Below are 23,407 nucleotides of genomic sequence, written 5' to 3' on the forward strand. Positions count from 1 at the left end.
TTGGACAAGAAAGGAACGAAATTCATATTAGCTATTGAAGTCAAGAAAATTTAAAATTCAACGTCATTAAGGAAACATTTTCTAACTTTTTTTTAAATCAGTTTTTAAAAATGAGTAAATCAAAATATAGCAAATTTTGGGGTACTTGCCTTTTCCATCTACTTCAAAGAGTGTTTCGAGCGAAATCCACAAAGCGCGCGAAACCGCCTTTGCACTTCGTACGGTCAAAATCAAACTCGGAACCACCACCACTACGACGACGACGACCCGCCGTCGGCATAATGGGGAAGCCAAAACAACAAGTAATTTCCCGCTTCTTTGCACCAAAACCGAAGAACGAAGAAGACCCTTCAACTTCAACAACCCCCTGTATTCCACCTCCCAAAATTGCTGCCACCGTCAGCTTTTCACCTGCAAAGCGTCTTAGAACTTCCCAACTCATTTCTCCTCGGAACAAGCTGTCTTCTTCCTACGATGATCATCCTACAAAGCCCACCAAAACCCCTAAGCTATCAACCCACGTAGATAGCCCACCCCCTTCTCTTCCTAATCCCACCCTCCACCAGAAGTTCCTGGATAAACTTCTAGAACCATCTTACCACCTTTTAGAACCTTCAAAATGTTTTGAAATTGCGAATCCCAAGTACACACCATTAGAGCAACAAGTTGTGGAGCTTAAGGCCAATAACCCAGATGTTCTATTGATGATTGAAGTTGGTTACAGGTACAGATTTTTTGGTCAGGATGCAGAAAATGCTGCTAGAGTTTTGGGTATTTATGCACATATGGATCACAATTTCTTGACAGCTAGTGTACCCACGTTTCGGTTGAATGTTCATGTAAGGAGGCTGGTGAGTGCAGGGTACAAAGTTGGGGTTGTTAAACAAACGGAAACTGCTGCAATTAAGGCTCATGGCTCGAATAGATTGGGCCCTTTTGGTCGTGGGTTGTCAGCATTGTACACGAAAGCTACTCTGGAGGCTGCTGAAGATGTAGGGGGTGGAGATGAGGGGTTTGGGTCATGTAATAACTATTTGGTTTGTGTTGTCGAGAAGGGAATCGACCTTGAGGGTTGTGGGGATGATGTGAAACTTGGGGTTGTTGGGGTTGAGGTTTCAACTGGGGATGTTGTTTATGGGGAGTTCAATGATAATTTCATGCGGGCTGGGTTGGAGGCTATGATTCTGAACTTGCTGCCAGCTGAATTGCTTGTTGGCAGGCCTATATCTAAGCAGACAGAGAAGGTGATTGTTACTCATTTATATGAAAATTTATCATAGAATTAAAAGGACCCTTTGGTGTCTCACATTGATTTCCTATTTGTGGAGATACAATATTCAGTTTGTGAAGCATTAATTAGAGAATTGGAATCTCTTACTCTCTAAAAGCATAGACTTTAATAACAAGAGCTGCATACAAAAAAATCTTTATTAGTGGATTGCTTTGTTGCAGGTTCTTTGTTAATCGCATCTGCATTGATTTGGTAAAATAAATTTGCATTTTATTTCTGGATTGAAGACTGAACCAAAGAATCTTTAGAAATGGTGTTTCATTTGAGGCATGGACGGTAAAACTTAATCACCAAAACTCGAGCTGTCCATGTGTAAAATAAGGTTCATTTTTGCCATATCGCGAATAGGGCAAAAATGTACAATGTACAGGCATGTCATCCTGATTCAGGCAGTGGTAGAACAACCTCCTGTTTTGGTGAAGTAATGTCCTTTGCCGCAGCCTGTTGTAAATAAGTTGCTATTTCAGGAATGTATGACCTTTTCTAGGGAGAAAACTTGGGTAATACAAACGAGGAAGTTATTTGTAAGTAGTGCATGTTGGGAAAAAACACCGACTAATTCCCGTCCCTTTCGGACCACCTTCAGGCAGAAAATAACGGAGAAATTTAAAGAGAATAACAACACAAATATTCAACTTGGAAAACTCTCCAATTGGAGAAAAACCACGGGTCTCTCAGAAAAATATTCACCATATGGAAATTATTACACCATACAATGCACAATATTTTTTCCCACACACCCCAATTCCTTAAATACTATTCCAAAGAGATCTTCAAGAGAATTATCTCTAAACCTCTTCTCTAATATACAAGGAATTAAATTTTTGGTGGTGTGATAAACCAAGGAGCTAAGCCCCTTAGAAAAAAAACCAAACCTTTTCTAATCCTTCGATGTGGTCTTAGAAAAGAAGTTGCCATTTTTGACTTTGTTGATTTTCTTCTTTTTCAAAACTAACATTAAAAAATCTCCACCTTTTGAAGAGAAGAAAATGCAATCCGTTGGCCCTTTATAGTTGTCCAGCTACACATAATAGAATTAGTTCTCCACCTAACTTTAAACTCGGCCAACCACGTGCAACTACAACTTTCACATTGTCTGCTACTGACAATCATAATTCTAAATTAAGGAATTATCATACCCTCACTATAAAGAGTACATCCACTCAGATTGAAAAAATCAATTCAAGAATTTTCACTTGAAATCACTTCCCAATTTCAAGAATTTCAATTTCAGCTCATGTTGCAAAACTTGCTAATAACCTATGGTGCAACCCTCTTGTTGATTTCTTGAGAGTTCATTAGCCATTGACATCCTTTCCACCATATACCTTGCATCACCTATCAACCAATGCCCATGTGAAAACTTGTGGACCAGCTACCGATTAAACATCCTCTTCTATGGCAATTCTAAAGGTAGCATTCATGCCATGATGATTTTCATTTTTCTTACAAAAGAATATCATTCCCCTCGGAGACACATTGGCAGCATTTCCTTTGGAGCTTTCAGCCGAACTAGCCCCATTATTTGGACATTTACTCTTAACATGTCCCGGTTGACCACAATCCCAGCAAACGACCTTATTCTTGGAGCTTTTATTTTGCTTCCATTTTCCTTTAACAACAAAAGATGAATTTTCTTGAGTTTTTTCATCTCCATTCTTCAATCTTTTTTCCTCAAAAATTAATTTGCTCGTCATTTTCAAGAAAATCACAATTTCCTTCCCATACATTAAAATGGGTTGCATGTGCTTATAGGAAGATGGAAGAGACCAGATGAGTCGAAGTGCTTAGTCTTCATCATCAATTTTCACTCCAATAGATTCCAATTCAGAAACAATCTCATTCAAGACACTCAGATGATCAGAAATAGTTGTACCTTCATCTATTTGCAATTTATGAAATTGTTCCTTCAAATATAACCTATTTGAAATACTTTTGGTTTGGTACAATTGTTCAAGTTTCTCTCATAACTCCTTTGTTATAGACAATCCAATCACATTACCAAGAACATTTTTAGCTAAACACAAGCGAATCTGACTTGCCGCTTTCATGTTTAGCTCTTCCCATTCTTCATCACTAATTTTGGATTTTTCTGAGTCTCCACAAGCCAAAATTAATTCTCCCATCAAATTTCTCAATCTTAAATTTTGTCCCCATTTTGCTTATTAGTACTAATAAATGGACAATAGCAATGAAAAATACCCACTAAATTAGTTCCCAGTAAAGAGAGGTGGATCACAATGGATACACTTAAGTACCAAGCCTTTCCTTAGCTAGAACCTCTTTAGATTGTACTTATTCTACTATTACCAAATATACAAGTACCCTAAAACAACTTCAGAATAGCAAACTCCACTGGAATCAGACTTCACTCGCTACTCCACCAGGATAAAATTTTTGTCAGAAAACAATAATTTTAATTCAGAATTTTTTTTGATATGGAAGATTAGACAAAGCTGCAACCACAGTGCATAGTAAAATTTCAAAAAGAATTATTGAACAACTAAGACTCAATAATTCTAATTCAATTTTTTTTTGATGTGGAAGATCAGACAAAGCTGCAACCACATAGCATACTAAAATTTCAAAAGAATATTCCACACCAAAAGCTCTAATACCACTTGTTGGGAAACAACACCGACTAATTCCTTTCCCTTCCAGACCGTTTTCAAGCAGAAAATAATAGAGAAATTTAAAGAGAATAACAATACAAAGATTTAACGTGGAAAACTCCTCAATTGGAGAAAAATCACGGGTCTCTCAGAAAAATATTCACTTTATGAAAATTATTACACCATAAAATACACAATATTTTTCCCCACACACCCCAATTGCTAAAATACTATTCCCAAAGAGATCTTCAAGAGAATTATCTCTAAACCTCTCCTTAATATACAAGGAATTGAATTTTTGGTGGGAGCTAAGCTCCTTATATAAGGCAAAAACAACAACTAACCTTTTCTAATCTTTCGATGTGGGATTAGAAAAGAAGTTGCCATTTTTGACTTTGTTGATTTTCTTCTTTTTCAAAACTAACATCAACAGTGCAGACCAGCCAAACTACAAGATGTCACTCATATAACCAAACTAGCAAGAAATATGTGTATCCAGGTGAGATGAATGCAACATTTTAATACTCCAAGAATATTTAGAGTGATCACTCATGTAAATAAGACAGGAAATTGGCTTGATAATTAGTTTGAAGGTAACACATTTCTTACTTTTGTTTGCCTTGTCCAATATTTCTTGTAATATCTTCAAGAATAAGAAAATAGAATAGCATTATTTACTTTTTTATAGGGTTTTAGGGCATGAAGATACTACTTATTATTCAGTTAGAGTTGTGCTTTTAGATGTTCATTTTATGGGAAAATGTCATCATTTGGAAGCTTCTATGGAATTCGTCACAAAAAAAAATAAAATAAATTGAAGTTTGTATGAAAATGATTTCAATTGAATATCAGAGTTGTCATGATGACGTTGTTGAAAGTGGTCCAATGACTTTTATGAATGTATTTCCCCAGAATTCAGTGGTTGTACTTTGATTTATGAGGACCTTACATAAATAAATTATAGTTTGGATAATAAATTATTAGTAGATATCATTTGTCTAATTACGACACTTAGCTACAATTAGAGGGAGAATAGAGGCGAGAGAGATTAGGATAGAGGCGAGTGAGATTTGGGAGAGAGAGCAAAGATGCTAGACACAATCTCTATTCGATGAATACAGTTTGATACATATAAGCTGATACATGTTGTATTCGATATATACAAGCTATTAGAGGGAGAGAAGCGAGCGAGATTGGGAGAGAGAGGAGAGAGGCGAGCGAGAGTTGGAGGGGGGGGGGAGAGGAGAGATGTTAGATACATGTTATATTCGACGAACACGTTGTATCAATGAATACAATCTGATACATACATGTTGTTAAAGGGAGGAGAGAGGCGAGCATGATTGGGGGAGAGAGAGACGAGAGAGGTGATCAAGATTGGGAGAAAGAGGAGAGATTTTAGATACAGGCTGTTTTTGATGATAGGTTGTATCAACGAATACAATCTGATACATACAGGCTTATACAAGTTGTATTCGATACATACATTTGTCTCACTTGTATTCATTCTCTCTTGTATCACTTGTATTCATTCACTCTTATATCACTTGTATTTATACCTGCATTTAGGCCGTATCAACAGCCATTAGAGTGACACAGTTGATATATATCTTCTTCAAGATTGTATGTCTGCAGAAACTAACAGTGGTATTGTATCCAACAGTGGGAGTTCAAAATTGTATGGTGATGAAACCATTAAAGTGATGGAATTGATAAAGTTGATATAAGTATCTTCCTCTTTTCTTTTTTCGATGTATTCATAAATTTTAGGTGGATATATATGTATATATGTTTTCTCCTGTTGCGCCTTTTCTCAATGAAGTCCACACTTTATTTACGTTTTGCTCTTAAAGCCTCAACAAACCTGAGCGCTTTCGCTTTTGAGAGCAGTGTGGACTGTATCAGATACAATCCCAGCAAATCGTTATCTGTTTCAATGGTCTACTTTGAAGTCGTGAGTGACAGATATATCAGACTGTATTAGATAAAATCCCAGGCTGTACCAGATGTATCAGATGAAATCATGAGGGAGAGATGTGTCAGATACAATTCCAGCAAGTCGTTTCCTGTATCAATGTTTTTTTCAAACTTTTATCTGTGTATATCAATCGTGGAATCGATACAATATGTAGCAGTTGTAATCAGGCTGATACATATTGTATCAACTCTGCCATTGATACAATTGGATGTCGCTGCTATGGAGTCCCTCTGTTGGATACAATCTTGAAGGGTTAAAAGTAGTGGTATAACCCATGAAGAGGGAGAAAGAGGTGGGACAGAGAGATAGAGAGAGAGAGAGAGAGAGGCGGAGCGTAGAGAGGGAGAGGGACGAGAGAGGAGAGATTTTCTATAAAAGTATACCTATGTATGGTCAAGATAGTAGATATGTTTGCTTCGTTGAGAAATTTTTCCTTAATTTATTATATTCCTTTCAGCTGCTACTGGCTTATGCTGGACCTGCATCTAATGTTCGGGTGGAGGATGTATCATCAGACCGGTTCAGTGACGGTGGTGCTCTGGCTGAAGTGATGTCTCTCTATGAGGGCATGCAGGAAACTTATTTGTTAGATGTCGAAGAAAAGGAAGAGGCTGAAATGAAAATGCACGAATGCAATCAAATTGCAATCCAGGTGTAATTTCTACTCTTCACAGAGTTAGAGGCTGAACTAACTAAAATTTTTATATACCATCTACTGGAATCGAAATGTCAAAACTAATATCTCCATATCTTTCTTATGCGGACATGTTTATACTTTCTTATTTCATGTTCTTTGCTTTGTCTGTTGGGCGGGATTCACTGGATTTCCCCGTGTATTAGATATATCTTTTTCTCTCATCCTTTTATTTTGAATTGTAGGGAATTATGGCAATGCCTGATTTGGCTATACAAGCATTGGGCCTAATTGTTAGGCATCTAAAACAATTTGGTTTGGAAAGAGTTCTGTGCTTGGGAGCTTCATTTCGTCCCTTCTCTAGCAACATGGAGATGACTCTTTCAGCCAATGCACTGCAGCAACTTGAGGTGAGTGGGCTTCCCCTTCCCCCTCTAAAAGCAAATAAAATCGAAGAGAAAAAAAAAGATAATTCTTTTGGATAAATTCCATAATTGAACTCTAGTAATTGCTGGATTCCTAGGCATGAACAACACATTTTCTTATTGTTTTCATGTTTTCATTGCAAAGATTTCTTCTCAAAGCAATAATTGATTGGACTCAAAATTAAAGAGGGGTGTGATCATATTTACCTTACCAAAAGAAATAAAAAAGGAGGGAGTGACTGCAATTAATATGACCATGGAGTAAGCAAAATTAGTTGGGTTTAGGGGGAACCACCTGTAAATCTTACCCTCAGTAAACTTGAGCACGATTGACTTAACTTTTCTTTCATTATAGAATCTAAATTTACTTCCGTGACAGCATTTATGGTTCTCGGACAAGCAGACTCCATAGTGTAATGCAGATAATCATTTAAACAAGCAACTTTCAATCGTCTGATGATTGATTTAATCAAGCCAGCGAAATTGTAATATAGAGATAGTATGGATGTGGATAATGTACCTAGTTTAAAGGAAACCAATGGCTCTCTAGTACCTGAAGTGTTTGTAGGATTGGTAAAACATCACAAGTTTCTGAACTAGCAAGACAAGAGAGGATAGCCCCCTCTGTCTCAAACCTTGAGGTTGGGAATTTTTGTCACCAAAGAAGCAAAGTGAGGAACACTTTTGACTCACGGGAAGGAAGACTTGTGAGGTTACACGCATTAGAAATCAAGGCTCCAGCATATGCATTCTTTCTTTGTCTCCCCACTTTCCCACACATCGTTTCTTCCTCACTTCTCTGGTTCCTTCCTTACCTTTCTTTCTTTAGCTCACTGATTTCGCTTCCTTATATAAACTATGGCTAGATCTGTCATTTTGTACAAAGTAGATTCTACTCTGCTGAAAGTTTTAAAGATTTTGATCTTCGTTTAATCCAGCCAACTTGATGTCACACTTGTCTGAACCGAATTGCACATACAGAGTATTCAAATTTTCTTCACTAGTTTATCATTGGGCCATAGTTAGTGGATTGTTCTATTCATTAATCAGCTATTACTCTGTTTGTTCAATATTTTCGTCACTTTTTACTTTGCGAGAGTTGATAAAATCAATATATATATATTTGAAACCCGGAGAGACACAGATGCCCCAGTGTGGAGGTGTGAGAGGTTGACCATGGATGGTTTCAGAAGAGGTAGGGGTAGGTCGAAGAAATATTGGGGAGAGGTGATTAGACAGGACATGGCGCAGTTACAGCTTACCGAAGACATGACCTTAGATAGGAGAGTGTGGAGGACCCACATTAGTGTAGAAGGCTAGTACATAATTTCTTTATTCTTCCTTATTAGTAGGCGCATTAGCACATTATGATTTCTTGTGCTCTAATTTCTGTTATTATTTATTACTTTATGTACTTTGACTACTCTATTTTATCTGGAAAGCTTTCGTTATTTGCTGTCCAAATTGCTTTGAATTTGTCTCTTTTTATGCTTTTTATGCTTTTTTGATCCGAAGGTCTTTCGGAAACAACCGTCCTACCTTGGTAGGAGTAAGGTCTGCGTACACGTTACCCTCCCCAGACCCCACGTTGTGGGATTTCACTGGGTTGTTGTTGTTGTATATATTTGAAACCGGTAACAGTAAAACAACAATAACCTACCTAGTGTATCCCACAAGTGGGGTCTGGGAAGGGTAAAGTGCACGCAGACCTGACCTCTACCTCGTGGAGGTAGACATGTTGTTTCCGAAAGACCCTCGACTCAAGTGTAACAAATCAAAGTATTTACGAAAATGGAATATGACAATGAAGAAATCATGTCAATTAGTAAGGAAAGCACTACAGAGTATTCAAAGAAAAGAAACAGTAACAACAATAAAATTATAGGGTAATTGAAAAGAAAATACACGTATATGACTAATACTTCAAAAGACATTGTGCTCCCAGGCTCCCATCATGCCTAAACCCACCGAAAAACAAGTCAAAGCTCAACTACCTACTAATTTTCTACCCTAATCCGCGATCTCCATACCCTTCCATCTAAGGTCATGTTCTCTCGATAAGTTGAAGTTGCAACATGTCCTTTCTAATTACCTCTCCCTAATACTTCGTTGGCCTACCTTTCCTTATTTCCACTATATATAGCCTCTCACACCTCCTTACTGGAGCGTCTGCGTATCTCCTTTTCACATGTTAAAATCATCTCAGTCTTGCTTTACTCATCTTGTCCACCATAGAGGCTACACTCTACTTGTCCCGAATATCCTCATTCTTGATCTTATCTCTGATCTCTCCTAGTATGCCCATACATCCATCTTAGCATCCTCATTAGTCGCAACTTGTATTTTTAGAACATGGGAGTTGTTGACTGGCCAACACTCCGCCCTTACACCAAAGTTGGTCTAACCACCACTTTGTAGAATTTACCTTTAAGTTTTGGTGGTACCTTTTTATCACACAAGACTTCGGAAGCGAGCTTCCATTTCATCCACCCCACACCAATACGATGTGTGATATCATCGTTGATCTTCCCATTTCCGTGGATTGAAGACCCAAGATACTTGAAACTTACTCTCTTAGGGATGATATGTGTATCAAGCCTCACTTCCATGCCTACCTCATATGATGCATCACTAAACTTGCTCTGTTTTGGTCCTACTCAACCTGAACCCTTTAGACTCCAGGGTTTGTCTCCAAACCTCCAACCTAACATTAACCCTACCGCGAGCCTCATCAATTGGTAAAAACATATATATCATATTATACTAAAAGTGGGAAGAATGTTAGGCAAAAGTTAGATTACAGTTTTACCCCTACATTAAATTTCAAATGTTATAAACTATTTAATAAATTAAATATTAAATAATAAATCATCATATTAGTACATGAATCAACCACCATAAAGTTTCTTGAATATGTTTTCTTTGTATTAATTCCATGCTGAGTAAATTCATGAATATTTTGTTTTGTTCATCTTCCAATTGGAAATATGAATTGGTTATGTTTGGCCTTCACAAAAAGAAAAAAACAATACATATCGATATTATATCCTTTTTTAAATATATAAATATTTGTATTAATGTGAAGTACATTACATAAATTTTATTTTTACTAACTTTCCGTTATGTAAATATATGCAACTCCCACTAATAATTATATTCATTATGTTTTTTACTCCCACCTCTCATCCATGATCTCAAATGGATTAATGTCATATTCATGACAACTCTTTGTGTTCCTCAATCCTATCCTATAAATAGAGACATTTGATACAATATTGTACACACTTAAAACAATTGAAAAAATATATGAGAAAATCTCTATGCTCTCTTCTTTTGTCTCTTTTTATTTGTCTTGTTTAATGTTTATGTTTCTTGTTTGTTTTAATTGTACAGGTTTCTATTGTTTGTTTTTTATTTTTGAGAATTTACAATGGCTTGGTGCTTTGTAGACATTAGCCTAGCATGTAGTATTTTAGTATCCTCATTTGAATGTTGTATTTGTATAATAGTTAGTTATTTTTACTTTACGCATTTTTAATCAATTTTATAATTAAGGACGTATTTTTTTATTAGAAAGATATATGTACTTTCTATCGAAAAAATGATGGATTTTTTTTAGTAAATACCAATAGATTTGAAGGGGATAGAATATGGCATTTGCAATACAAAATTTATATGAAATATTTTGGATGTTGCACGTTCCCAGAACTAGTATATATATCATAATCAAAACAGGACATGTGTTTTAGTAAAACCATATATACATGAGAGCTCCCAAATTCTATTGTCCTATGGCTAAATTGAATCTAAAACACAATATCACTTAAATATATCTGTTTACAACAAAAACACAGAATCAAGAGACAGTTCAACTTGATCGTCTGCATACTATTCTCTACATTCTCAAACCATCTAAAGTTCCTCTTCCGATTTTCCACTAGATGCAAGCAAGGGCAATTCTCCATCTACTTCTGTCTTTTGCATGCAGACCTGCTTCCTCCCAGCTCTTGAGTGCCTCTGAAACCTTACCAGGCATAGTCCAAGATATACCTTTAAGGTTCAAAAATATTCCGCAAAGGGTCCTGTAATCTTGCAATGCAATGTAGATATAGATGATTAACTGTCTCTGCCTTTTCCCTAGAAGAAATTTGGAGCATAAAGGGATACCTCTTCTCATCAAATTTTCCTAGGTAAGGACTCTTCCTTAGCCAAAAGCCACACAAAGCAGGCTACTTTGTGTGGTGTTTTAGTTTTCCAAATGAGCTTCCAAGGCCAGTAGTTGAGTTGTTGATTGAAATGGTTCATCATTCCAATAGTTGCACTAACCTTGAAGGAACCATTGTTACTGCCCAACCGCCATAACACATCTTCTCCTATCTGAAGTCCAATGAATTGTTCAGTTGCGCTAAAAAATTGAACCACCCTTTGTATTTCCCAATCATTTAACTGCCTTCTAAAAGTAAAGCTCCAACCTTGAGTTATCCACAATTCTGTATTAGTCTTTTGCGGGTGTATAGCAAGGTTGTATATATCTGGAAGGAGTATTTCACGTTTGCCAGCCTCATGCCAATCATCCTTCCAGAAAAGAGTTTTTCCCCGTTTAACACTTTGATCTTAATATTGATTTTGAATTTACTCCACAAGTTTCTGATGGATCTCCACAATCTCACCCTATAGGGTGTAGTAACCTCTTTAGTCATCCATTTGTCTTCCTCCTCATATTTTGCTTTTTGTAAAGATATGGTACCTTGGCCTAACTCAATCCCAAAAGCTAGCTCTTGAGGAGAGGATTGCCCAAGTCCATATAAGAAGATTACCAGTCCATTCCCCAACCAATGTGAGACTTTTACCTACTTTAACACCCCCATTCACGCCCAGGCCTAACTAGAGCATGAATCGGGAGCTCAAACAGGGATGAACCTGGCTTTGATAGCATGTAAAGATATGACACTTAGGTCTAACTCAACCCTAAAAGTTAGCTCTTGAGGGGAGGATTGCCTAAGTCCATATAAGCAGACCACCAATCCATTCCCCAACCAATGTGGGACGTATACCCACTCTAACAACTTTAATGATTTTCCCCCACAATAACTGACTGGCACTAGTGAGCTTCCATAACCATTGTTTAAAGGGTCACATCCCGCGTTTTTACCAGCAAAAGCACAAAAAACGATTGGGTCCATGAGGCTTGAAGCAAAAAACATGAAGTTAAAAGCACACTTCTTTGCAGTGAAGTGTACAAGTAATGGAAAATTAAAAACACATGAATTTATGTAAATATATGGCAACTGAATCTAACTTAACTCCAAAAGCTAGCTCAAGAGGGGAGGATTGCCCAAGTCCATATAAGCAGATCACCAATCCATTCCGTAACCAATGTGGGATCCTAACCCACTTCAAACCCCTCTTCACGTCCAAGTCCAATTGGAGCATGGACTGGGAGCCCAAACATGGATGGACCTGACTCTATATCATGTAAAGATATGATACCTAGGCCTAACTCAACCATAAAAGCTAGCTCATGAGGGGAGGATTACCCAAATCCATATAAACATACCACTAGTTCATTCCCAAACAATCTGGGATTCTAACCCACTCTAACACTTATTATAATAATCAAATTGCATTAAAGTAACTGATTTCAGCAACCAATTTACAATTGCACATATTCAAAGAACCAATGGCTTTCCTTGGGATCACTTTGCGCATCATTGTTCGAAGTGCACACTTCTTTATAGCATATGGCTTCACCCATGAAGCGATAACCTAAGTTGCTTGGACTCTTCATTTTTGCTGCCGCACCCGTGTCGACACAAGACGGGTGCGGCATACGTGTGGGATTCGGTCAACGCACATCAGATACTTTGACTTAGAGTCTATGGACAACCCATGTCAGATACATCAGACGGGTGTGGGTGCGGGTGCGGGATATGCGTGGGATTCGGTCAACCCACATCAGATACTTTGACCAAGATGCTAAATATTCAAGCGGTTGTGTTTCGACTTTTGGTAGACAATAGCAATGATTTGTAAGGAGAGTTGGTGGAAGGTCTTGAATGACTTTCTTTTTCTTTTTTGAGGGGAAGAATATCTTTACCTTTATAACTATATTTTTATAATATTGACTATTTTAAGCCGAATCCCCCCACCTGTATCCATACTCGGATTCGTATCCCCGAATCTTAAAATTTAGATTTTGCCGAATCCAACTCTCGGATTTGCGCACCTGAGTCCGACCAACTTAGGTTATAACCCCTTGTTTCAAATCTCTTAGTCATTTTAAGCTATAAGTCAGTGGCTTTTAAAAACAGTGGGGACATCTGGAGGAATTACTGGGGTTACTTCTGTTATGGTTTTGATTAGTTATATATTTATGCAGAGAGGAGAGGAGAATGATTTAGCAATCTTTTTTCTGGCTAAGAAACATCAAAGATACCTAGCTTGTCAGAGTATCAGGAATTTTAAAGGAAAAAAAAGAAAGATAAACAGTTCTCAAGTACTTTGGTTATTATGTATGATATACAATATACAATTTGATAGAAGTTTTAAAGATCTCCTTTCCTTCTGTCTACTTTACTGCACCGGCAGTTTTTTAGCTCTCAGCAGATACAATAGGCATATTTTTTCCCCATTTGTAATTTTACCAATGATGTAGGTTTTGATGAATAACTTTGACGGATCAGAGTCCGGCTCCTTATTGCATTGTATGAATCAGACCCTTACTTTATTTGGTTCAAGGCTTCTCAGGCATTGGGTATGGAGATTTTTTGGCTGTTAGTTTGTTGGTTTTTGATAATATGAACAGATACAAGGTATGTATGTAATTTCATATTTTGCAGGTGACTCATCCTTTATGTGATAGAAACATGATAGGTGCTCGTCTTGATGCAGTTTCAGAGATAGCAGAATCTATGAAAACTCATCGAACTTCTCATACTTCTGTCTTAGAGATGGAAGATGCTGATGTCGCCAGTTCGCAACCAGAGATACATCATATAATTGTTTCAGTTTTGTCCACTATAGGAAGGTCACCAGATATCCAGCGCGGGCTTACAAGAATCTTTCACAGAAAAGCTACCGCCTCTGAGGTGAAGGGATTTTATCCTCTGATTTAATTGGTCAAGATTTTTTTAGTTTTGTACTATGCTACAGTCTCTTATCTGATGGGGAAAATCATCAAAATGCAACTTTAGATAGGTTCCGCCACATATGCAACAAGTTCTGGTAACTACAGACAGGAACCTGTGGTGGGAAATATTGTTTTTCGATTACATGTCCAATCAGCTTAATGCTTAGACAGTATATTTTTCAAACAGTCAGACAAGCATACATTGTTCCTTGAATTGATTTTGCAGCCTCAACCATCTTTTAGATGAAATTTAATAGAAATTTCTATGTCAGTTTATTGCAGTCATTCAAGCTATCTTGATTGCTGCGAAACAACTTCAGCAGCTTTGCGTTATAGAGGACAAAAGTGCGAATCTGCAAAGAGAGACCTTGCATTCTGTCCTGTTGAGAAAGCTGATATCAATTGCCTCATCTTCTACTGTTATTAATGGTGCTGCAAAGCTTTTGTCTGCTTTAAACAAGGAAGCTGCTGACAGACAGGATCTTCACAACTTATTTATCATTTCTGAGGGAAAGTTCCCAGAGGTTTGTTGTATTCTTTTTCGGGGCCATATTTCTTGCCTGCACTTGATTCATTGACCACTTTCAGTTGGTTCACAGGTTGCTGAAGGTACAAGGAGAGTTGAGTTGGCAAATGAGAAGTTAGACTCATTGATTGTTGTGCATCGCAAACAGGTTCACATCCACAAATTGGAGTATACGAGTGTAGCTGGAATCACACATTTGATAGAGGTAAATTAGTAGAAGAAGTCATCATATTCCAATCTTTCGTGTAATCTCTCTGTCATGTTTTTTTTTTCTTCAAAATATTTATGTTTTCTTGCTGTTGACAATCTGGAAATATTTTGCTGTGCGTTGCTGCTCTAGATTCTAGATCCCATTTGGCTTAGCTGAATTTAAGTAGCTTTTAAACACCAAGTGCTGGAGCTGGTTTTATATAAATACACAGTTTCGTGTTTGGATAGAAGAGTGAAAACTGAAAATAAGAGTTGATGTGTTTGAAATTGGTCGAAAAGTGCTTATCAATACTTGTACTGGTACAATGACAAAAAGATCCGTAATGTGTCAACACTATAAAGGAGTTCATTACTTAAATTCATGCTTCAGTCCACTTTCAGTTCCAAATTGATTAGGTAAGATCATTTTAAATAAATATAAATTATTTATTTGAATAGCATATAATAATTTAATAATTTGATTAAAGTGGGAACTATATATGCTTGATAAACTGTTTTGGAAAATTCTAAGAATCTTGTAACCCATAGAATTATTATCTAATTGTCAATGAACTATCTCCAAACTAAATTCTCATTAACAGATCACAGAAGAATTCACAGGGTACTTGCACTAGGGTGGGGGATATGGGCTCAAATATGAGGAATAGTTCTTAAGTCGAAACTTGGCTTTCTAGAAGGAAAACTAGTTTTTGTTTGGCATCTAGATCGCATGAGAAACTGAGTGAAAAAGGAAGCAAAGCACTTGCTTTGCAGAATAGTTAAAACACAAATTGTATGAGGTCCCAAGGAAAGCTCTCTTGCCTTTTGTTTTCATCTTTGCAAGTTTCCTCTAGGTTGTTGCCACTATCCAGAGATATTGTGGAGATGGGATAAAGAAATAAAAGAAAGATCAGAGTTAGAGCTTTCTTGGGAGCGGTATTTTGGCAATTATATAAAAATTTCATGGATAAAGGGCAGCCCGGTGCACTAAAGCTCCCGCTATGCGAAGGGTCCGGGGAAGGGCCATAAAAAAAATAAAAATTTCATGGATAATAAAGACAAATACTTTGTCAACCTAAAAAGCTTTTAAGCTGCCCAACTTGTGACTTTTGGCTTATTTTGGCTTTAGTACACTTTTTAAGTTCACCGAACACTAATATAAGTTGAAAAATGCTTAAAATCCCACCTGACCCTCTTAGTCACATGGGGTGAACTAAAACTCAAGGTTTCACAGGCATCAAACTCAACTTGGATTAATGGATCGTCCAACTATAAATAATAATCAAATGCTGGGGGTCATTAAAAGGAGTCCAAATAAGCGGATAAATATAATGCAAGTATATCACCTTACTTATTTCCCCTATGAGGGAGAAATCAAAATGTTAACACTTTTTGGAGAAAGATTTTGCTGTGTTGTTTTCTTCTACTCTGCAGTCGGCGGCAATCTAGCTTCTATTGAAACAAAACGAAGGAACTTCCGGAGTGATTAATTCATCTCATATTTACTCTAATCACCTAGATATTTATTCATTTGGTTTTATTTTTGAGTTGGTTCTTTTTATTGTTTATTTTCCATTTTTGTTTTATTTGGGGGTGGGGGTTAGGGGATGAGTAGGAAGGGGAATGTAGTTATGGATTGTCCAAGAAAGTAAGAAGCACGGTCTCCCGTGAAGAGGACACCATGTTTGGCCAGCAACAACTAGTGTTAGACATGTCTTTTTTTTAGTCCATGTTCTTCTGCCCACTACCATTTTCCTTCCATCAGGTGTGGAGCTTGTTCAACAAAGAGGTATATTTCATGCCTTTGCCCTTACTTAAATTTTCTTGGGATGCGAGTGTCTAGTAGACACTTTTGAAGGACATCACATATCAACTGTCTCTGTATCTTTTCTTGAGAAAGTTTTCTGCTTGTTGGTGCTACATAGCCAGCAAAGGTTAATCCAAGTTTTAGGCCTTTTAGGCTGTAATTGTCTCTAACACATACCTCGAACTTGTAGTTCATTGTGCGATTTTGAAACAGAGGAAGTATGCCTTTTATGCCCTACTGTCTTTATTTGACTATATGACGCTTCAACTGCAGTTGCCTCTAAACACAAAGGTGCCTCCAGATTGGGTCAAAGTGAACAGTACTAAGAAAGCAATACGTTATCATTCACCAGAAGTATTAGTGGCTTTAGATGAGTTAGCATTGGCAAATGAGCAGCTCACTGTCATTTGCCAAGCTGCATGGAATAATTTTTTGACGGGTTTTGGTGGATACTTTGCCGAGTTGCAAGCTGTTGTGCAAGCCCTGGCTTCATTGGATTGTCTAAATTCTCTTGCCATTCTTTCGAGGAATAAGGTCAAAGATTACATTTTTCCCCTTTGTTGCTTCTACTTGCTTTATTGGATGTAAATAATCCTTTATTTTTTTTTCCAGAATTATGTCCGTCCGCTCTTTGTGGAAGATGATGAGGCTGTTCAGATACATATTTTCTCTGGTCGTCATCCGGTATGTGCTAAAAACATAGTTCATGAAAGTTTCTCTATTTTAAGACTTAAGATATTGCAGTTTAACTTCTGTTGGTGAGTGAAGATAACTTCCTTAAGCTATTTAGATGACAAAGACTGCAGACTAAATCCTGGTATTTAAGTGGAGAAGGGTAGAGTGTCATAGAGGGGCTGGCCCATTATTCCACCGAGTTATGAACCATGCATCTGCCAGTCTTATGGAATTTCCTGGTCATAAAAAAATTATTTAGATGACAAAGTGTTGTTGAAGGTGCTCTTATAGCATGCTTAAGCCCTGAAACAAGGGTCAAAACATTGAGCGATTTGCGTCGCTTAATGTGCGCTTTGCTGTCATCATACTTTTCCTTGCCAATGAGCGTTTCCTGGAGAGGTTTCACTAAACAATTGATATTTTCTCTTTATTGTAATTTATTTTCAATTTCGTTGTTCATATAATTGTTATTCGTGCTTATAATTATTAGTCTTGGACTAAACATATGTATTTATATTTTTCTCCATTTCACCTTTTTTCATTAAAGCCCACACTTTATTTCGCTTTGCCCTTAAAGCTCCAACAAACCTTAGTTTTTTTCCTCTTTCCGCTTTTGATAACACTGAAGAAGGTAGCTCGAGCGGAAAGCTCCCTCCACTTCCAAATTTGAGAGGGTAGTCACTTAGGGAGCAAAGCTGGACAGTTATTCTGGTGAAAGAACAATTCCGGTATCAGTAGCTCAAACTAGCTGCTGAGGTCTTTATGTGGTCGGTGAGTACGGTCAAAATAGGCTATCTCTCTCTCTCATTTACCTCTCATGTGCTCAAGGAGCTTGTGTCTATTTTGCCGATGCACTGATAGCTATAATTCTTCTTCGATCTCTAGAGTGAAAGGATCAGGATTAAACGTGCTTCAAAGATCTCCCTGCTTACCTTTAGGGGGGATCAAAACTACTTTTTGACTACAGGTAAGGAGGGTTGGGTTGAAGTAGATGTAGGTTACCACTCAAAAAATAATGTTTTAGATTTGACTGTTTTATGTCTTATTCTGCATTAGATAACCAAGGATCGTGTTATTTACGTTCCACACCTCTTTGTTATCTGAAAGTTGAGAATTCAACTTGTTCCTGTTTCTCCATATCAAAAATGAATAGTAATTGTAATATACAGGCAGTAACCCGTTATCTGCATTTGCTTTATAGGAAGAAGTTTGTGCATCAATAGCAAGTTTTACTTTCTGATATCATGTTTTACTATGGTGTATTTTACCTACTTTAAGTTCTACTTTGGTCCTTTCGAATTTCATCAGTACGAAAGAAGGCACCCTATCCTATTTTCCAGCAAAATTATGCAATCTGAATGGAATATCTTGAGTTTTGAATTCATTGGGTTACATTAGCTAATTCACAGTAAATATCACGTATCTGTAATTAGTATATCACCTGGATTTAGGTATTGAAAGTGGATAATCTGGTAACCTTTATCATGTTAAGACAATTAGCAATTACATTTTTGTGCCACTAGGCAACTCATCCATTTCATGTTCTGCCATTCCTACAAAGAAACCCTGGGTTTTGGCATCCAAGTAAAAAAACGATCTTTCTCCTAAAATTGTCCTTTCCTTCACTTGATATCATACTTCGTCTCAATGAATACTCACTTTAGATTGCTTAGTTTATCTCATTATTAATTCATTGCTAAAACACTTTGAATATAAGAATTTTGTCAATAATTCTTGTTGTATAGGTTATCGACGTGTAACTAAATAAAATTTAAAAAATGGGCGAAATGATTTTCCTTTCAGTTGATTTTATTCCACGATTGACCAAAATATGAAAAATTAATAAATAAATAATAAAACTGAACGAAACTTTAATTCTTTTATTAATAAATTGCATGAACTTAGATCAATCAAATAATGATTTTTGTAAACATATGGAAATAATCAATTTGTCCATTTAGATTTAAAGAGAAAATGTTTCAAAAATTTTCACAATGTAAACTGATGCACTTTCTCTTAGTTTGTCAAGTAGATTAAGCTTTTGAAATCCAAGGGATACCTCTGTGGTTCTGGACTGTCTGGAAAGGAAGGAATTAGAGACCTTTTGAGAATAGAAGTAGTTCTATACAGAAGCTCAAGCTGAATTGTTTTTTTGTTGGTCTTCTTAATTTTGGTGTAAAGAGAACTATGTTGAAGATGCAGAATCACTTGTATATTTTTTTGACTCCTTGTAAGATATGAGATTCCCTTCGATATGTTATTTTTCACTTCCAGTACCACCTTGGTGTTGATTAATATAATGCTACTTTACTCAAAATTTCACTTCCAGTACCACCTTGGTGCTGATGAATACATACTCGAAAATCCAAGGGATACTAATCTACACTTCATGTAAATCCGTCTCTTCTATTGTCCTTGAAAGTAGATCTTCTTGGCATATATAATAGCAAACTACCATTAAACTAGATGTTCAGATGGCTTGCAAATATTATAGGAAATTAAATTTCTTTTTGTTGTTTGGTAGTGCTCCATAAGTATATTAGATGAACTCTTTGATGTTTGCTACCTTTGCCAGCCGAATAGAAGAATTGGGATGCTCATTTTACCCTTTTTTTCATCGGTTGTTTAAGACATTCTTATATGTTTTATGATCTCTTATTGACATATTTTGAGAAATTGAACTTTAACTGAGGGCTTTGACAGGTTTTGGACGCTGTTTTACAAGATAACTTTGTCCCAAATGATACAGATTTGCATGCAGAAAGAGAGTACTGTCAGATTGTCACTGGACCAAATATGGGGGGGAAAAGTTGCTATATTCGCCAAGTTGCTCTTATTGCTCTCATGGCTCAGGTAAAGCCATATTGATGCTTGCTTCTATGTTATATCTCTCAAATTCTTAATCTCACAATCTTTGTGTGATCTTAGGCATGAAAATATATTTTTTACAGAAGAATGTGTGTGAAGGTAGAATTGGCAGAAAAGTGTACGACACATGTCTCTGTACTGGTATTATCTAGGTGTCTCTGACAGTATGAAGAAACATTTAATAGTTGACTGGTTAAAAATAAAGACTCTTGTCAAAAGAATATTTTCCTTAACTATTTTAAAAGTTTCCTGGTAACTGCAGCTTATCATAATCTTTTAATTGTAAAGCTGGCCTCTAGTTGGAAGGTCTTTTTCATGTTCTCATGGAATTGATAATGATTGATTACTTATATCTCAAACAAGTGTAATTGGAAAGAAGTTTTAGTGATGTCTTGTTAGTGCAAATCTGCTTACTGAAGATCCACAACAGTATGGTTTGATAAAGGTATTTTTCTCCTCCTGGATTCCTCTAGGTTGGATCCTTTGTACCAGCGCGTTCTGCAAAACTACATGTACTAGATGGGATATATACTCGCATGGGCGCATCAGACAGTATTCAGCAAGGAAGGAGTACATTCTTAGAAGAATTAAGTGAGGCTTCTGATATACTGAAAAAATGCTCATCCAACTCATTGGTTATACTTGATGAGCTTGGGAGAGGCACCAGCACGCATGATGGTGTAGCAATTGCATATGCCACACTTCAATATCTCCTAGAGCACAAAAAATGCATGGTTCTATTTGTTACTCATTACCCTGAAATTGTCAGTATCAAGAATGAGTTTCCAGGCTCTGTGGGACCATACCATGTGTCATATCTGACATCCCAAAGAGATGTGAATGGGGATTTCAAGTCAAATGAGAAGATGGATCACATTAATAGCGAGGACATCACCTACCTATACAAACTTGTGCCAGGTGTTTCTGAGAGAAGTTTTGGTTTTAAAGTTGCTCAGCTTGCACAAGTGAGTTTCCCTCTTTTCATGGTTCCTCTTTGGGCTGGTCCAATAGAAGACAGTCTAAATGAAACCTGATAGTAAATATAATGTGATATTAAAAAACTTGGAACACCTGTTCAAAGAATCTAAATTTGAAAGGAGAGTCACTAGCTAAAGTTTTCAGTCATTGATGCTAGTGTCTTTTTACCGGTTACTCAATTGCCTGGGTCAATGTAAGGTGATTTCTAGTCAGATCTTTTCAATTGGTCTATTCAAACATCCATTGTTTATCTCATGTTCTTTTTTGTTTCAGCTGCCGGTCGCTTGTATTCAGCGAGCCATTGTAATAGCTGCAAAACTGGAAGCAGCAGTCTGTAACGACATGGAACAACAAATTCGAAGGAGCTGTTCTCTAAACCATAGGCAAGATGGCTGTAAAAATGAAACCACAGAGGATATCTTAGAATCAGATTCCTTGTCTGCTGGAAGAGTTGAAGGATTAGACGACATCAGTGAGCTTTACAGGGAGTTGTTTCTGAACCTAAACTTAGCATTTCTTGAAGAACATGGTGATGAAAGGAGACTCCAGTTTCTAATGCAGGCTAGAAGCCTTACAGCTCAGTTAATAAGCAGGTAAAGATTAGTTATTTTATCCAATCTTTGTTTTCTCTGTTGTCCCGTACTTCTTGTGTTCCATTTACATGACACTCTTTCCTATTGATCCATTCCAATAATATTTGACACATTCTACTTTCAGAAACTCTTTTGTTTCAACCTTTCCATTTTTCATCAGGGAAGGGGAGCTTGGAGCAACGATAAAGTTGTTGCCTTATGACCTATAGGTCACAAGTTCGATCTATGGAAGCTGCCATTAATGTTTTTAGAATAATATTTTTTGCTTATGTACCGAACACAAGAAAATAATTCTTAGAAAATACTTTTCAAGAAAACATTTTCATTCGTACTGAACACACCCTTTGTGACCAGTCAGATACTTTTATATAAAATGGAATGGATGGAAAAGGGATTTTTCACAGTGATGCTGCATAATCTTGATCTTCAATTTCATGGGATATATTTCTCATTACCTTCCAGTCAACTTTTTGTTATGTCAGTGTTTGGGCTCTCAAAATGCCTTGAAACACCTCCAACTAGCATATCTTGATCGGCAAGGTTGAGACCTCAAGGACTTATGGTCTTCCAGTTCGACTTTTCCTGGAGAGGGCTTGTTAAGAAAATTTAGCTTTACTCTTTCGTAAGGTTTTCTATATTTTTGTGTAGTCTTTTAAACAGGCGTCTTTCCCTTTCTATAATGAAAATTACTCTATAAATAATAAAAAAAGAAATTGAAAACTTACCTTGCTCTTAAAACTTACCATGAGGTAGTGGTAAGGTCTGCGTATATTTTACCCTCCCCATACCTCACTTGTGGGATTTCACAGTGTATGTGGGATTAGAGTTTACTTCTGGTTGCTTGCATTTCCAAGTCTTCCTTTTTTCACAATTTAGTGTTGTCTCCTGAAAAGGGGCAAAAGAGTATCCAGGCCCGTTTATCCTTGTTTGTAATTATAACTGCACTTCATTGCGTCTTCTCCAAGCCCCATATTCGTGCCAGTACTTTGCCTATGCCCTGTTGTTCCAAAATGAAAAAAGATCCTTTTCATTTTGCAGGTAAAGGCTGGTCGTGAAATTGCCTGCTTGCTTGTACAGTAATTTTAAAGACAGTAGGACACCACTATCATTCAGGTGAACCATCAGCTTGACTCTGTATATCATGTTGCGCTCTTATCATTGCTATCGATCCCTCTCATTGCTGCATTCTGATAATTACCTTATTTTATTGCCGACAGAGTTTAGTCTAGTGGTAAGAGCGCAATGATTTGTGGGTTAGGCGCATGTCATGGTTCGAACTCTGATGTAGACAAAAGCATGATATTTAAGTGAAGGGTAGAGGGGCTGGGCTTATTATCTTCCGGGTTTCCCCTTTTGGACAATGGTGGTGTCTGAGCTAGCTTGGAGCATTGGGCGCATCTTGACTAATCTAGCAAGCAGCTTGCTGCAGTCGGCAATCACAGCTGTCGGGTAAAATCTGCTCACAAGGATGGACCAAATAGGCTTAAACTGAGTGCTGTAGTTGGATGTAAGAATTCTGCCGCTGTCGGGTAAAATCTGCTCACAAGGATGGACCAAATAGGCTTAAACTGAGTGCTGTAGTTGGATGTAAGAATTCTGCCCCCCCCCCCCCCCCCCCCTTATTCCTCGTGTTCGAGTATATCACCAATTGGCCGTCAATTTTTGTAGTTAATACACAGGCAATCTGTCTTTGCCTAGGGAA

The 23,407-nt window shown here is 37.1% G+C and overlaps 1 protein-coding gene across 2 annotated transcripts; it reads left to right on the forward strand.

Annotated features, from left to right (window-relative positions):
- Positions 1–137: 137 nt before the first annotated feature.
- On the forward strand, positions 138–23,318 carry LOC129896798 (DNA mismatch repair protein MSH3). Of its 2 annotated transcripts, XM_055972765.1 has the most exons (14): positions 138–1,244; positions 6,339–6,533; positions 6,761–6,925; positions 13,596–13,694; positions 13,780–14,028; positions 14,342–14,593; positions 14,669–14,800; positions 16,865–17,125; positions 17,204–17,275; positions 19,970–20,119; positions 20,608–21,099; positions 21,386–21,705; positions 22,744–22,818; positions 22,923–23,318. In XM_055972765.1, the coding sequence occupies exons 1-13, from the start codon at positions 282–284 to the stop codon at positions 22,745–22,747; spliced, it is 3,354 nt and encodes a 1,117-aa protein (XP_055828740.1). In that variant the 5' UTR covers positions 138–281; the 3' UTR covers positions 22,748–22,818; positions 22,923–23,318. The 2 variants fall into 2 exon arrangements, with proteins under 2 accessions (XP_055828740.1, XP_055828741.1); XM_055972766.1 differs by lacking the exons at positions 22,744–22,818; positions 22,923–23,318 and having other exon boundaries at positions 21,386–21,709.
- The last annotated feature ends 89 nt before the right edge of the window (positions 23,319–23,407 follow it).

Source organism: Solanum dulcamara, chromosome 7 (genome assembly GCF_947179165.1).
Source record: "Solanum dulcamara chromosome 7, daSolDulc1.2, whole genome shotgun sequence".
NCBI classification, from domain to species: domain Eukaryota; kingdom Viridiplantae; phylum Streptophyta; class Magnoliopsida; order Solanales; family Solanaceae; genus Solanum; species Solanum dulcamara.

Bases quoted from the DNA above. Each gene is read 5' to 3' on its own strand.
- LOC129896798 (XM_055972765.1), top strand. From the start codon at position 282: ATGGGGAAGCCAAAACAACAAGTAATTTCCCGCTTCTTTGCACCAAAA. The intron at 1,245-6,338 runs GTGATTGTTACT...TATTCCTTTCAG, and splicing joins TATCTAAGCAGACAGAGAAG to CTGCTACTGGCTTATGCTGG. The intron at 6,926-13,595 runs GTGAGTGGGCTT...CCAATGATGTAG, and splicing joins ATGCACTGCAGCAACTTGAG to GTTTTGATGAATAACTTTGA.